The sequence below is a fragment of the Sciurus vulgaris genome, assembly GCF_902686455.1.
Source record: "Sciurus vulgaris genome assembly, chromosome: 9".
NCBI lineage: Eukaryota > Metazoa > Chordata > Mammalia > Rodentia > Sciuridae > Sciurus > Sciurus vulgaris.
The window spans coordinates 57,617,255-57,633,345 of NC_136469.1; the positions used below are offsets into that span (position 1 = coordinate 57,617,255).

Sequence of the window (16,091 nt, forward strand, 5' to 3'; positions counted from 1 at the left end):
AGGATTTCATTCTGTAAGTAAAGACACTTACTTATATAGACACTTATATAGACACTTAAAGCTATTCTAGAAACTTCATGAAAATAGTAATCATTTATTACACAGTAAGACATTGAGAAAATAATAGCTATGATATCTGTAAACAGTTCTTACTGAGTTACAGATGGAGTTTTGCTTAACTCTGTTAAACCAAACTAACACTATTTTAGAGAGAAAGAGATCATTTTAAGCATATCATACACTGGGCTTAATGACTATGAGAACTGTCTTTCCTAAAGGTCATTCTATTGATATACAGCTTAAGAACAGTTATTTAAAGTAGTATCTTATAGTTCAAAAAATTTGGAAAAATCACTATTACAGTATTTTTTGCTTTGCATTGAGGGGTCTCATACATGTTGTATTGAACATACAACCTGTGAGAAAAGGTTTAAAGAAATAATAAAAAAATGAGTACTTTTTCATAGTTAATAGAGCAGGCAGAAATATCACCCACACATGTGGACTTTAAAATACCTACTGTGATGGTGCGTATGAGCTTGTTTGGGTTTTACAAACATTTCTTGGTAGATGTTTTACTGAAATCCCAAAGTAACTTCTGATTTAAATTTTCCTTTTTAGCTACTTGTCAGAAATCATGGTAAGTATATTCACTTGTCCTAGCATTTACAGACTCAGTAAAAATGGGACTGGAGCCCTGTTGATGATATATATGACGTTAAGTTGGAGTTTGGATACCACTATTGTCATTGCTGCTTTTCAATAAACCACTTGGGAGTCATTGACCCTCCCAAAAATAAAATAAAATCCCATAGTAAATATTAAGCTTTCTTTTTTCTTTTAACAACTATGTGCTGTTTCCTAGTAGATTACCATAAACAAGTTGAAGAATAATATGCATTCTATAAAAAATGTCAGTGGATTAGATTGGGTTACATGTGCTCTACTTTCTTCCTACACTTCATATTCCATTCTTTTCACACAAGTATATTGTTCATATTTCCCATTAAATTCTTCTTACTGAAAATCTAATTTATGATTTATTTATCTTTGGTTTCACACAAATTCCATATGATTTCAGTTGTTCCAATTATGATTCTGCCTTCCATTTCAGGGTATTATAAAACTTGTGTAGAAGTTTTGGACATTTGTGTTCATCTGTTTTATCACCTGCTGGGGCATGAGTTATCCCTCTATTTTCTGTGAACAAGTTCAGCTCCAGTGAGACCTTGTTTTGTCTAAATACTTTACCCATTGAGTACATTGCTACCAAGGGGCTTCAGTCTTGAGTATTCATGATTTAGGGAAAGAGATTATTCCATTTTTCCCTTTTACAGGAAAATATCCTTTATCCATTGAACAAAAATGTGATTATAGTCAGAAATTGAATCCATGTGCATCCCCATAGAATTCTATAGTTGTTTTTTTCCAGATGAATCTAACTCCCATCAGAAGTGACTCTATGCTGCTCCACTATACATTGTTTCATCCAAATACAATATGCTGTAATCTAGGATAAAATATCAATTCACTTCTTTCATAATTGTTTTGGAGATAAAAATGTCTTATATATTTGTTACCATGTCACTTTAAAAAATCAAAATAGTTAAAAATATCTAAAATCACAATGTAAATACATTTCCCCATTTAATGTAAGCTTTTTCATGCATGCAGGAAGAGCTTTTTCTCTTTCTTTGATTGATTCCTTGGCTTTAATGCTTGCAATCATGTAATTTTTGTATATTGTAAGATTCTTTAGATTTATAAATACATTTTGTATATTACCAGAAGATAAACACTGGAGATAAATAATGAAAAATGTTAATGTATCAAATTTTAAAAAGAGCTGTGTTTTGCAATAGTTTAAAAACAATTAAATGGAAAATAGTTGGGTTTAGATGAGAAATCCTGCTCTGCCAGATCAATTCATAACCCCAAGGAAACAATATTGTTTTTGAAGTTGAATTCCCTGTCAGTAAAATGGAAGAAAATATACCTAATTCACACATATTAGTATAAGAATCTAATTTGAAAGTGCCTGGCCTAAACAATAATACTATATATGTATGTGTCAAGTAGTAATAAATCATCTGTGTATATAAATCATGCAAATATATATATATACACACACACACACACACACACACACACACACACACACACACACTTTAAACATATTGTTGAGGAAGAGTTGATATAATGAGACGCATGATACAAAATAAAAACAGGGTTTGACCCTTGTGCGGCCTAACTTTATATGAACAACAATAGATCAATAGAAAATCAGGTGTATGCATAATACTTCTTGTGAATATTCTCTATTCTTAATTAATTTTATCAAATCCTAAAACCTCCTGTAAAGAATTATTTTTTCCAAGTATGTAAATTTGGGTCTTGATGAAATTAGGCTTAAAATTCAGACCTGGCTGAGTTGCAAGGTTCTGCGTGTGGGAAGAAATGAAAAATTAAAGAAAGAACAAAAGAGGGTTGAGGGTTTATGTAGGACCTTTAGAGCTGCAGAGGAAGGACATTAAAACTTGAGAAGCTGGGAAAGAGGACAATTCTATAATAGCCACCATGGTGCATTTAAATGGATATTTCAGAGAGATTGCTAAATAGATTCAAAAACACAACTGAGATATATGAATTTGTAATGTACCCAATCAAGTGCAGTTATGTGACTTATTCTAGTTCCTCAATTCTAACAAATTATCAATATTGAGTGCAAGTTAGGATTCTAAAATTCACTGTAGTCTAGCCTATTAAAAATGCATACTAAAGACAGTAATTGGGCTATTTTTCTATGAATTCCATAATAATCTTTAAAAAATACCTAAATATATCAAGAATATGACCAATTATATTATTTGCAATGTGAAACCTAGTTAAGGATACCTTTGTGTAAGTGAGATCAAACAAGTCTTTAAACTAAACATGTGCCTTCTTCCCCATCACAGTGTAAATACGCACTGGGCACCTCCTGACTACCTGAGGGTGAGAGACGTGGACAGCCTATTACCCATTGTAAACATCAAGATTTATAAAAAAGAAAAGACTACAAATGCAAAGCAGGGTACACTACCATTTAAAATCAAATATATAATAATATTATATACTAATACAATGAAACCATCTACTTGAAAACAAAACAAAATACAGAAAGTACTAAGTGAAGCTGAGCACAATAGTTCATGCCTGTAACCCAGGTGACTTGGGAGGCTGAAGCAGGAGGATCCTGAGTTCAAACTCAGCCTGATCTGAGTTTGAACCCAGCTAGACTCTGTCTCTAATAAAATATAAAAAAGGGCTGGGAATATGGCTTGGTGGTTAAGTGTCCCTGGCTTCAACCTGTGGTACAAGAAGAAGAAGAAAAGAAAGAGAGAGAGAGAGAGAGAGAGAGAGAGAGAGAGAGAGAGAGAGAGAGAGAGTACTAAGTGAACGATGCCAAGAATGAGAGACTATTCACTGACCTAAACACAAGCTTAACTTCTGAACAAGAGGTTCTCAATGCTTAGTCAGTTATTGGTTTTTATCATTAATACTGTGAATGCTTTGATATCTACCCTGCCATATTGTCATTCCAACCCTTGACCATTTGGAAAAGATCAGGGTCTTTCAGTCAGACAATAGAGGGCCTCAGAATATTCACACACACATACAAACACACACTTGATCCCACTGTCCACAGGGAAAAAGAAAAATGTAGGGATAGTTCACGAGAGCAGGATGTCACAGGAATGCTACAGGTGTGAGTAATGAAACGTTCCCAAACAGGAGTGTCCTGAAAAGCCAGCTAGTGAAGGTACACAGAAAACTAATTTTCCTGTTTCTTAAATTTTCCTGAAGACTCTTTATGATTAAGATCTTATTAATATTTACCTAAAACTATATAAGCAAACATTGTAGAGAAAGAAGAAAGATATTTTCTGAAAACTGAATCTAAGATAAATGACTGTTGGTTCCTCAGTTCCATAGCCAGCCAACAGAGAAAAACATATTTTCCTTCTTTTTTTAAACATTCATGGAATCATTTTGTTAAGAGTTTAAATTGATGGGGATGGAGGCGATGATATACCTGAGACAAACAAGGAAATATTACTTACATTATTTTGCTTAAAATACACACTAATATTTATTATATGCTTTATCTTAAATCTCAAAGTACCTGTGTGTGTGTGTGTATGTGTGTGTGTGTGTGTTTGTGTGTGTAGCACTAAGTCACATTCCCAACCGGTCAAAGTACTTCTTAATCTAAGGCTAAGTTCCAGTTTACTTTCAATTTTTTACAAATTTTTTTAAAATTTAAAATATGTTTTTAAGTGAATTATATATTCACCAATATTGACAATTGTTATTTGAAATTGTCTGAGTCTTCCTGAAGAATTCTGTTAAGCAAATTGTGGTTCATGCCCAGTTGTGGATATGATACCAAATCTTTTGCCCTTTATCCATCAATCTTTCATATTAATTTTCAGAGAAGACATTGCCAGAACCTGAAAAATGAGTAGACATTTGAAAGATTCTATAGATTGTAGAAATACATAGTATTATCATCAAGCAATAGTACTGAAATTAATAAAGAAGTTATTTCATCTCACCCAGTCATAATGATAATTATCAAGAACACGAGTATAGTAAGTGTTGGTGAGGATGTGGGGAAAATGTACACTCAAACATTGTTGGTGAAATGGCAAATTAGTATAACCACTCTGAAAAGCAGTATAGATATTTCTCAAAAAACTAGGAATGGAGCCACCATATGATCCAGCTAGCCCACTGCTCACTATGTATCCCAAATATCTAAAATTAACATACTATAGGAATACAGCAACATCAATGTTTACAGAAATAATTCATGATAGCCAAGTTATAGAACCAACCAAGGTGTCCTTCAACAGATAAAAAAAAAAATGTGTTACATATACACAATGGAGTACTGCTAAAGCATAAAAAGAATAAAATTCTGGAATTTCCTGGTAAACTGATGGAACTGTAGACTATCATGCTAAGTGAAATAAACCAGACTCAGAAAGCCAAAGTTATGAAAGTTTTTCTCTGATTTATGAAAGTTAGTCCAAATTAAGGAGAAAGAGAGAAAGAAAAAAACAGGAAAAAAAGAGAGGGGAGGGAATTCCATCCAAATAGAAGAAAGATCAGTGGATTAGATGAAGGGAACTGAGGGGGAGAAAGAAGGGATGAAATAAGGCAACAACAGCAGAATGAGTCTGACCTGGTTTTCCTATGTTTGTATATGAATATGTCACAGTGAATCTCACCATCCTGTACATCCACAAGACACCAACTATAAAGAAGCCTAAAAGTAAATAGCAGAAAGATCAGTATAATAAAGAGAGGGGAACAGGGAGAGGGAGAAGGGGAGGGAAAGGACACCGCTGGGAACTGAATTAGAGCAAATTTTATTCCGTGCCTTCATAATTATGTCAAAATGAACCCTAATGTTATGTATAACTAAAAAGAACAATAAATAGAAGAGTGTAGGTGTTAGCTAGATAACTTTATCAAACTTGAAAAGTATTCACAATAAGAGGCTCTGTTCATGAATTATACATAAATTATTAACTTCTCAAAGGAAAGATGTCATAAAATTATTTAAGAATTGTGATTTTTAGACATCCTCCCCTTTCTCTTCACCCGCCTCCTCCAACTTTTTCTTTTCCTTTACCTAGCTAATGCTAAGATATGAATGCCCCTTGATTTATGAATACATGATAATATTATTTTCTGTATTTTTCTAAAAGCATAATGGCTTCTTCTATTCCCTTAATATTAAGTTATGACCCAATTCATTATATTGTAACTCCCTGTGAGTCTCTAAAATGAACATTACATTGATACAGGATTAGGAAGAATTGAACAAATAAGTAAATCAAGTGGAGGTAAAATGTATTTCAAGTTAAAAATAGATTTTTTTTTTCAATAAAAAGGTATGGTCCATTGGTGGCTGGTAAACTTGTAATTCGAATGATATCTGCCTTTTCAGTTCTTCTGAAATAATAGTTCACAGAATATTTGAATGCATATGAGAAAATCTTTGATTTATCAGAGTGTGCTAAATCAATGCAAATATTCTTAAAGAAACAATTAAATATTTTAACAGCAAAATGAGATCTCACAGTTTTCCTTTATTAGGTTTGGGTACATTCTTTAGTTATAACTACCATAATTTAGAATAGTGTCAACATCTGGTTATTGGGCATACCTTAACTAAGAAGATATGACTACTACTAGATTTGTTTTAAATAAAATTTATAATTAAAAGAAAAATTTATATGGCAAATAAATCATCATGAAACTATTTTTCCATGTGGGTCACAATCTAGCACTCATGTTTCCACTTTTTAACCACACATTTGCAAAAAGGCCTTTGATAGCTTGCAAAATTATTGCATTTAAAATTATCCATAGTCATTAACATATGCTTGTAAGATATGTCGAACCTTGGAGCAGCGACAGTCAGTCCCCTTCTCACTGCACAGCGTTCACAGATTGATGTCTATCCAGTCTATAACATGTACTGAAAACGTTCTGGTAAAATGTTTCAACTCATAAAGGCAGAATACATAACAATCATTTAACAAATTTCATAGAATAAAGGTCAAAAAGAACTCTGTGAAAAGGTGAATAGTCACCCAAAGAGCATGATAGTGATCAACTCATATCAATGCTGTTATTACAGAAACAAAGATATAAATAGCCAGGGGATGTAAGAGAAAAAAGAACTATTTCCCACATCTGGCAATTCCCACCTCCTACCCTTTTACTTCCTCATTATCTAGTATTGTATCACTATGGAGCATAGTGCTACATCTAGCATGGGCTACATCTAGCAAAAGGCTAGTCTTCACTGAGAACAGGAACTGAAGAATCACTCTGAAAATTAGGGTTTATCTTAGAAAGTAATTCTGGCTGCTGAAAGTTCTAGAAAAACTTTTAACTTTAGTCCATCAGTGACTAAAAATTAGAGGATAGGTAAAGAGTTGGAGACCAGGATGTGTTGAATAACAGTATTATGGGAAAATATCCAAGGCCAAATTGATTCCTTGACATACCTCAGATAGATGCCATGTTCCTCTGGTCAGTGACTACTTACAGTGGATAATTTTTAAATTTTCTTTTCATTGTTGGGGACTGAATTCAAGGGTCCTTTACCACTGAGCTACATCACCAGTCTTTTTTTTTTTTTTTCCTGAATTTTAAATTCTGAGACAGGGTCTTGCTAAGTTGCTGAGATTGGCTTCAAATGTGTGGTACTCCAGCCTCAGTCTTCAGAGTAGCTGGAACTATAAATTTGTTTTACCATGCCTGGTTATAGTAGATAAACTAGAAGGACTAGCTTAACGTTGACATTTTTGAGAATCACTAAAATCCTTCCAGGAGTGAAAATAATGCTCACTTCTAGGTTGAAGGACGTGGACTAAAAATTGTAATTTTTATTAATTCCATGACTACCTATTCTATAATTATTGTAAATATGGCGAGAAGGTCATTCTAGAGAATGGAGAATATCCAAGCTCACTTGTTAACTATTTTGTCATTTTTTGCAAATGGAAAAAAAGGCCATTGTTTGTCATTTCACTCTCTGGAAATTAAAAATGCCAGTGATTTTTAGAAGTCAATATTAGATTGTCTTAATCTGATCATCAGAATAAATACTGAAATGACCAGAATCTGCCTATAGTCTTTCAATGCTGTATATTAACTGCTCATTGACAATAAAATTATATCTGCTGTGTGACTCCAAAGATAAATTTTGATGTATTCATCGACATAATCATTGTCCTATTATATTTTCCCAAGAGCCATCAGAACTATAATTCACTTTCTGGAGCAAAATGTGCATATGTTTTTTTAAATACAGGAAAAAAAGATTGCTTTCTAAACTTTATTATGGGAACACAAAGTGTATTTTTTTTACTGAGATAAAATTTTCCCTTGGCATCATTCTTACAAAACTAGCATCCATTAAAGAATGTTCAGCATTTGTGGTTTCAACATAAATAATAAGAGAAAAATATTTAAGCAACATATTAACTTCTTATTGGGTAGGTTTTTTGAATTATTTTCAAAATGTATTCCTTTAACATAACACTGATCTGCTTTCATGTGCCTAAAACTATCTAGACTTTTAGAAACTAGTAAAGGTAATAACTTTATTTCCTTCTCACCATCTCTTTTCAATATCAAACGGGCTATATTGAAGTCAGAAAAAACAGGTTTAAAAACTGATGTTTAGTATTGGGAATCAAAGTTGGTTCATGGCAATGCTAGAACACATTGACTAATCTTGCAAAATGCTTCTTAAGACAATGGATAGCTCAGAACTAACAGGCACTACAAATTAGCTGTGAAATAATATCTTTTTTCAAAACAGCAATGTACATGTACACATGCATACACAAAATTACCTTATAAAATATAGAGTTTTAGAGGTAAAATAAGATAAAAAACCTTACCGAGAAGTCTTCAAAGATTTTCTTGAGTTCTTTGTGACCACACCTTTCAGCAATCTGTGCTGGGTCCCAACCATCCATATTTTTCATCTTAAATGCCCAGGTTGCTCCTGAACATTGAAGCAAATGAATAGCCAGGTTCTTTAAACCGAATTTTGCTGCACAGTGGAGAAGAGTTGGTAGTTGTTTGACATGAGTATCTGAAAGCACAATAAATAATAGGATTTAATATTTTTATTTTATCTCCAATTCCACAAAATAGTCAAACATAAAACTTTCCCCACAAGTATTTACTGCAAAGTAAGCAGTCTTATTAGTATCTAAGAATGCATCAGTGGTTTTAGCAGTTTAGTATCTTTCTCCTCTTTCTGTTCCTCATCTTAACATAAACTATCAGCATATGCTGCATGATCAGCATAATGCTGCATTCGTTTTCATGTGATAAGTTTAATGTAGAAAGCCACATCAACCTCTTAAACATAAAACAAAACAAAACAAAAACATTATGTTGTAATAACTCCTTCTGAATGTACTATGACAAAAGGTAAACATTAAACAATAAAATTCTATAAATTCATCTAAAAACCTGTTTTGTGTTTTCTACTGGCATGTCTAGTTTGCTTCCTTCTGGATTTAAAATGAACGTGGAATTCCAAGACATGTTATATTAGACTTCTACAAGAAATTTTTCTTTAAAAAAATGAATGCAACAGAAAATAAAGGTGAACACTTCTATAAGTAACATCAGTATTAATTTTCTATCAGAATTTTATAACTTTCATATCCATGTTTAGACTTTGAATTTCACAACTACTTTTAACTGTCAATTAGAAGATGTATTAATTGTGCATAACTATAAAAATTAATATAAGTAGCCATCTTATGGTATGTTCATGCAAGAATATGCCACAATGAATCTCATTTATATATACAATTGTAATGGACAATTGAAATAATAATAATAATAATAATAATAACAATAATAAAGGAAGATCAGCAGAATAGAGCAAATGGGTCAGGGGAGGGAAGAGAAAAGGGAAAGGAAAGTGAAGGTTCTGGGGAATGAGACTGATCAAATTATGTGCATGTACGATGTATGTTATGTGTATGACATAATGAATTCAACTATTAGGTATTATTACAATGCACCAATAAAAATATCAAAAATTAGTACTCAAAAAAGCAAAACATAAACTGATGATTATTTTTCTAAACTTTTAGTAGGTGATGTAAGGAATCTATGTTTATATTTCAACAATAAATGTACTTGCTCTTCCTTGTATGTTGTGCAGTGGATCAAAAATTATCAAATATTTTATGAAGATGAGTGAAAGCTGACATTACTTGGGGTATGTACCCACATTTCTATATAAAAATAATGTATTTTCTTGAAAAGAAGTAATTATTAATTAATAATGAATTATTATTTACTTAATAAATATTTGCACCAGAATGCATTATAGACATAAATTTTCTGCTACAGTTAAACCAAGTCAAAGTTAATAGAGAAAAACTGTATTATAATGTCAGATTTTTACATGCTCAATCATCTCACTCTTTGCTATATTATACAATATATTAAAAGTACCATTACCTTTCAGCTGGTACTTCATGGATTGTTCTTGCATGTTGTTATTCTGCTGAATTTTTAAGTCACTGTCAATGCAGCTTAGGCAATCTTTTCATTAAATTCATATTTAGCCATTAGGGGAATGAACTTAAACTTTTAAGCTCATCAACCTCTCCTGTAAGTACTTTCCTCAAGTTATAATATCAAATAAAATAATAAACTTCCTTAGTTATCTGTTTGTATAGACCCCAAACAGTAGCAAGCACTAATGAGCGGTCAAGGTTTTCTGGGATTCTTGTTCATCACACATAGTCTAAATGTATCTGTTAAAATTTGGTCAAATATTGAGCTGATTTCTCTTTGTTTCTCATCTGTACTATGTTCTCTTCATCTTGTTTCATCAGGGATGAATACAGTTATGAATTTTTTCCACCTAAAATTAGTTTATATAGGCTTCTTTTGTTAACATTTTTCTCCAGGGTTAAAAAAAATAACTGTGATTTTGAAGATCATCTTGTGTTTTTGTTACAGTGGGAAAAATAATCAGTTGTGATGTTGTACATCCTAATCAAGAATAGAGGTCCCATTAGTCTTAGCACTATTTCCTTCTTCTCTTAAATTCGCCTATTTACTGTACAGTTTATAGTCTTACTTGTTTGACTAAAACAATGTATTTCTTTAAAAGATACAAGAGCCTTTTAGAGTATACTTAATCTGCAGTCTATGTTTCATGAAACTTTTCATATCATTAAAGATACATCTGTTTTTATTATCCAGGTATAAACAGGAAAACCATAATTCACACTAAAATGTTAGAAATTTGCTTTTTTTTGGATAAAATAAAATTTTAGTTTTTATTTTCTGTCAAATGGTAATTTCAAAAAAAAAAAAAAAACAGAATAAAATGCCTGTGGGGAATTTATCAAGTAAATTTCAATTTTATCACTTATAAAAATAAACAGAGGAGCTGGCAGTAAAGAAATTCAATCATAAATTTGTTTGTGCAGAGCTGTCTCTAAATCATTCAGGGTAATAATCCCTTAAAAATGGTCAAAAACTAGATCAAGGTAGATAAACCAAAGCTTTCAAAATATTAAAGTATTGAAATGGAGTGATAAAATGGGAATATATGCAAGTTTAGAATATAATAAAGAGTTACAGTAATATGAATATGGGAGCTGACAGCACATGACTATATAATCCATTTCTACCAACAAATTACTCTCTGAAATGTTAAATATATATTCACTCAGAGAAGGATGATCAGGTGATCACTTTAAGACAAAACAATGAAGCATAAAATAAAGAGATTAAAAGTCAGGAAAAATTTTAATCCCAGCTCAGGAACTAAGTCTATGGCTCTTAAGAAATTTCCTTCATCTCGGGCCTCAGTTTCTTCACTCACAAAAGTAGAGGATTAGAATCAGAATTATAGGACTTCTGGTATTCTTCTGAGTTACATGCCACATCAAAGATGGTTTATGCCAGTGGACTCTCCAAGGGAGGTGTCCCTGGGTGTTACTCAAATACCAAGTAATGGAGTAGGAGATGGCATATGCAAAAGTTGAACAAAGATAATGATTTTCATTCGTTTGACAGTGCGATTTGAGATGTGATGATAGTATTTCTATGAATTTACAACAAAAAGCTTTCCTGGGCTTATGATTGTTTTGCTCTGTGACAGAAGGACTAATAAGCAACATGTGAGGTGTTGCTCTTTTCATTCAGTCAAAGTTGTAGAACTTCAAGAAACAAAAATAAACGTCCAAGGCTATTATATTTCCCAAGCCTTGACAATGTAATTGAGATGCACAAGGGAAATAATGGTTCATTAAAAACCCTGCGTTGCAGTTTTGTTCTCCCTGTGGAGTGAAAGTACACGAAGACATAAACATTTTACTATTCTCCTTAATTTTCTACTTACCTAATTATTCTTCGCAATTGAATTCTTGTTACCAAAATATTCTCTTAAATGTTTAAAAGTTAAATTATATTCACTTTGTCTCTGTCTTATTAATTCAAGAACATTTTATGAGATATTCTTCAACCTTTTTAACTGAGAAAGTGGAATATCTATTCTGCATTGTATTCATTACATATTAAATATACAATTATATTAATATCTTAGCTTCTTGATAAATAAGCTCAAAAAACACCTGTCATTATTTTAAATCCTAAACTTCTAGAACTTAGTAATTTATGAAAGGCAATAAAGAGTGGTGCTTAAATACTCTGGCTTTAGAAACAGATTGTTTGGATCAAATCTCAACTGTAGCATTTACTAATGGTGTAATTCAAACAAGCTACCTGAACTGTCTGTGCCTCAATTTTCTCAACCATAACTTCAGGTTTCTCAACCATAACATAATATTATCTATTCAATTTGCTGTTAAATGCTGATTAAATATTAATATGCCCAACATTTTCATCCATTATAAATAAGTCTGTTCATGCACATTATTTGATGATTCTGTTTTGAAAAAGATTTATTTGTAACTCCAACATCAATACTTAAGGTTATTTCTTGATCAACTGCATCCATGTGTGGAGCAATGAAAGTTTTAAATCCCTCAAAGCACAGGTTCCCAGTTGAGAATGAACAAAGTCTTCCTATTTTTAGCTCATATACTGTAAATGAGTGCCCTTTTTGTGTTCCATTTAGTGCCACAGTTTTTAGTTTCTGTGGATTTTGTTGGTGGTTTAGATGCTTAAAATGGTCCTCTACTACAGTGTTGAAGTGTTGTCTGAAGTCCCAAGTAGAAGAAAAGCATGATGAAGTTCATTCAGGCATAAATAATAGTACTATTAATGAATGAATTTTGACTCCACAGGATGTTTTAAATAAGGGTCTATAAACAAAAACATACATCAAACAAGGTTGGTTTCTATATTGACTGATTGATGAAAATATTGTGACCAGAAGCTTACCGAATTCAAACTCTAAATCTCTCCTAGGAGCAACGGTTCAGTATTCATTAATTTAATAGACTTATAGAACATAACTACTGTAAAACATGAGAATCACCTGCATTTTAAAGCAATCTACAGCCCCCTCTTCTGTTGTGGAGAGGGAGTTTAGGATTGGTTTCTCCTTGCAGCATGGCCAGTCATTTTCAGAGGTACCGAGTCTTTTTTTTTTTTTTTTTTTCCCTTTCCTTCACAAGCAGCCAGGGAGTCTCTGAGAGCAGCTACAGCTTCTTAGAATGGGAGTAGAAAAGGTGTGGGGCTGTAAGAAGAAGCTGTGAGCTTTCAATATCATGGTTTCCAAGGACTTCTCTTTGGCTGTCTCTGTGATCAGGATCTATTCAATTAAAATCTAAAGTAGACATGATTAGAACCCACTTCCACAGCCTCCCTGCAAGTAGAAAGAACAGGTGTAGGGCCTTGATACTCTGTTCTTTAACCAAACAACAGGAAAAAGTCTAAGATGAAGACAAATCCAAATTTTTTATTTTTTATTTTTGTTCTCAGTGTAACTTTCCTGTGTTTTTTAATTTAGATGAAATTTCTACCTTTTGTTGTAGCAGTTAAGTTTAAGATTTGAAAGTTTTGGAAAAGGGTTAAAAAGAGTTCTGAAAGACTGACATTCTGGCACACAATGGAGGATGTGACCTCAAATCCAAAAGGGGTTCATTGCTTACTGAACACTCTGGCAAATAGAATCTGTTGGGAGTGGTGACTGAATGATGGGTTTTGAAACTGTCCTGTGACAGAGGCTGTGCCCTTTGGGAATATTCTCCATGTGAGGGTACTGATTCCGTGCTAGCCACAGAGCCATTCAGTTCTTTTCTTTTTAGTTTATTTTAATTTTTTTATTTTACAGGCTGCATTTTGATTCATTGTACACAAATGGGGTACGTTTTATTTCTATGGTTGTACATGATTTAGATTCACACCATTTGTGTAATCATACATGTACATAGTGTCATAATGACTGTCACATTTCAACATCTTTCATACCCCAGTCCCCTCACCCCTGCCATTTCCCTCTATGTAACCCAAAATTCCTCCACTCTTCTCTTACCCCCCACCCCCATTATATATCATCATTCACTTATCAGGGAAAACATTCTGCCTTTGTATTTTTGGGATTGGCTTATTTCACTTAGCATGATATTCTCCAATTTCATTCATTTACCTGCAATTGTCATAATTTTATTCTTTTTTATGGCCAAATAATATTACATGGTGTATATATACCACAATTTCTTTATCTGTTGCATCTAGGTTGGTTCCACAATCTAGCTATTGTGAACTGAGCTACGATAAACACTGATGTGACTGCATTATTGTAGTATGCTAACTTTAAGTCCTTTGGGTATAAACCAAGGAGTGGGATAACTAGGTCAAAAGGTGGGTTCATTCCAAATTTTCTGAGGAATCTCCATACTGCTTTCCAGAGAGGCTGCACCAATTTGCAACTCCACCAGCAATGTACAAGTATGTCATTTTCCCCACATCCAAGTGACACCTATTATTGCTTGTGTTCTTGATAATAGCCATTCCAATTAGAGTTAGATGAAATCTTAGGGTGGTTTTAATTTGCATTTCTGTAATTACTAGGGATGATGACCACTTTTTCATATATTTGTTGATCACTTGTATATCTTCTTCTGTAAAGTGTCTGTTTGATTCCTTGGCCCATTTATGGATTGGATTCTTTGTATTTTTGGTGTAAAGTTTTGTAATTTCTTTATAAATTTTGGAGATTAGTGCTCTATCTGAAGTGCATGTGGAAAAGATTTTCTCCCACTCTGTAGGCTCTCTCTTCACATTCTTGATTGTATCCTTTGCTGAGAAAAAGCTTTTTAGTTTGAATTCATCTGGTTTATTGATCCTTGCCTTCATTTCTTGTGTTTTGAGAGTCTTGTTAAGGAAGCCTGGTCTTAAACCAACATGATGAAGATTCGGGCCTACTTTGTCTTCTATTAGGTGCAGGATCTCTGGTCTAATTCCTAAGTCCTTGATCCATTTTGAGTTGAGTTTTGTGCAGGGTGAGAGATAAAGGTTTAATTTCATTTCACTGCTTATGGATTTCCAGTTTTTCCCAGTCCCGTTTGTTGAACAGGCTCTTTTCTCCATTGTATGTTTTTGGCTCCTTTGTCTAATATGAGGTGACTATATTTATATGGGTTTGTCTCTGTGTCTTTTATTCTGTACCATTGGTCTACCTGTCTATTTTGATGACAATACCATGCCATTTTTATACTATTGCTCTGTAGTATAGTTTAAGGTCTGAAATTGTGATACTCCTGCTTCACTCTTCCTGCTCAGGATTGTTTTGGCTATTCTTGGTCTCTTATTCTTCCAGATGAAATTCACAATGGCTTTTTCTATTTCCATGAGGAACATCATTGTGATTTTAATTGGAATTGCATTGAATCTTTATAGTGCCTTTGGTAGGATGGGCATTTTAACAATATTAATTCTGCTTATCCAAGAACGTGGGAGATCTTTCCATCTTCTAAGGTTTTCATTAATTTCTTTCTTTAGTGTTCTGTAGTTTTTATTGTAAAGGACTTTACATCTTTTGTTAGATTGATTCGCAAGTATTTTATTTTTGTTGAGGCTATTGTCAATGGAGTATTTTTCCTAATTTCTCTTTCAGAGGATTCATCACTTATGAATAGAAACTCATTAGATTTATGCATATTGATTTTATATCCTGCTACTTTGCTGAATTCATTTATTAGTTCTAGAAGTTTTCTAGTGGAGGTTTTTGGATCCTCTAACTATAGAATCATGTTGTTGGCAAATAGTGATAGTTTGAGTTCTTCTTTTCCTATTTGCATGCTTTTAATTTCTTTGGTCTGTCTAATTGCTCTGGCTAGTGTCTCAAGGGCGATGTTGAATAGAAGTGGTGAAAGAGCTCATTCCTGTCTTGTTCCAGTTTTTAGAGGGAATGCTTTCAGTCTTTCTCCATTTAGAAGTGATGGGCGGTCATGGGTGGCCCAGGGTCTGTAAACCCCATTCAGTTCTTAATCTAGATTTCAGACAGCTCCCAGGGATAAAGGCTTTGAAGCACAGCGACATAACTACAATGCTTCATC

The 16,091-nt window shown here is 32.9% G+C and overlaps 1 protein-coding gene across 4 annotated transcripts in view; it reads right to left on the reverse strand.

The window, feature by feature from the left end:
* BANK1 (B cell scaffold protein with ankyrin repeats 1) overlaps window positions 1-16,091 on the reverse strand; it is a 328,435-nt gene that overhangs the window by 159,848 nt on the left and 152,496 nt on the right. For all 4 annotated transcript variants that reach the window (XM_079153818.1, XM_079153816.1, XM_079153817.1 and 1 more), the window contains exon 7: window positions 8,475-8,671. In XM_079153818.1, coding sequence (XP_079009944.1) covers window positions 8,475-8,671 — 197 coding nt within the window. The remainder of the gene's footprint in view (window positions 1-8,474; window positions 8,672-16,091) is intronic.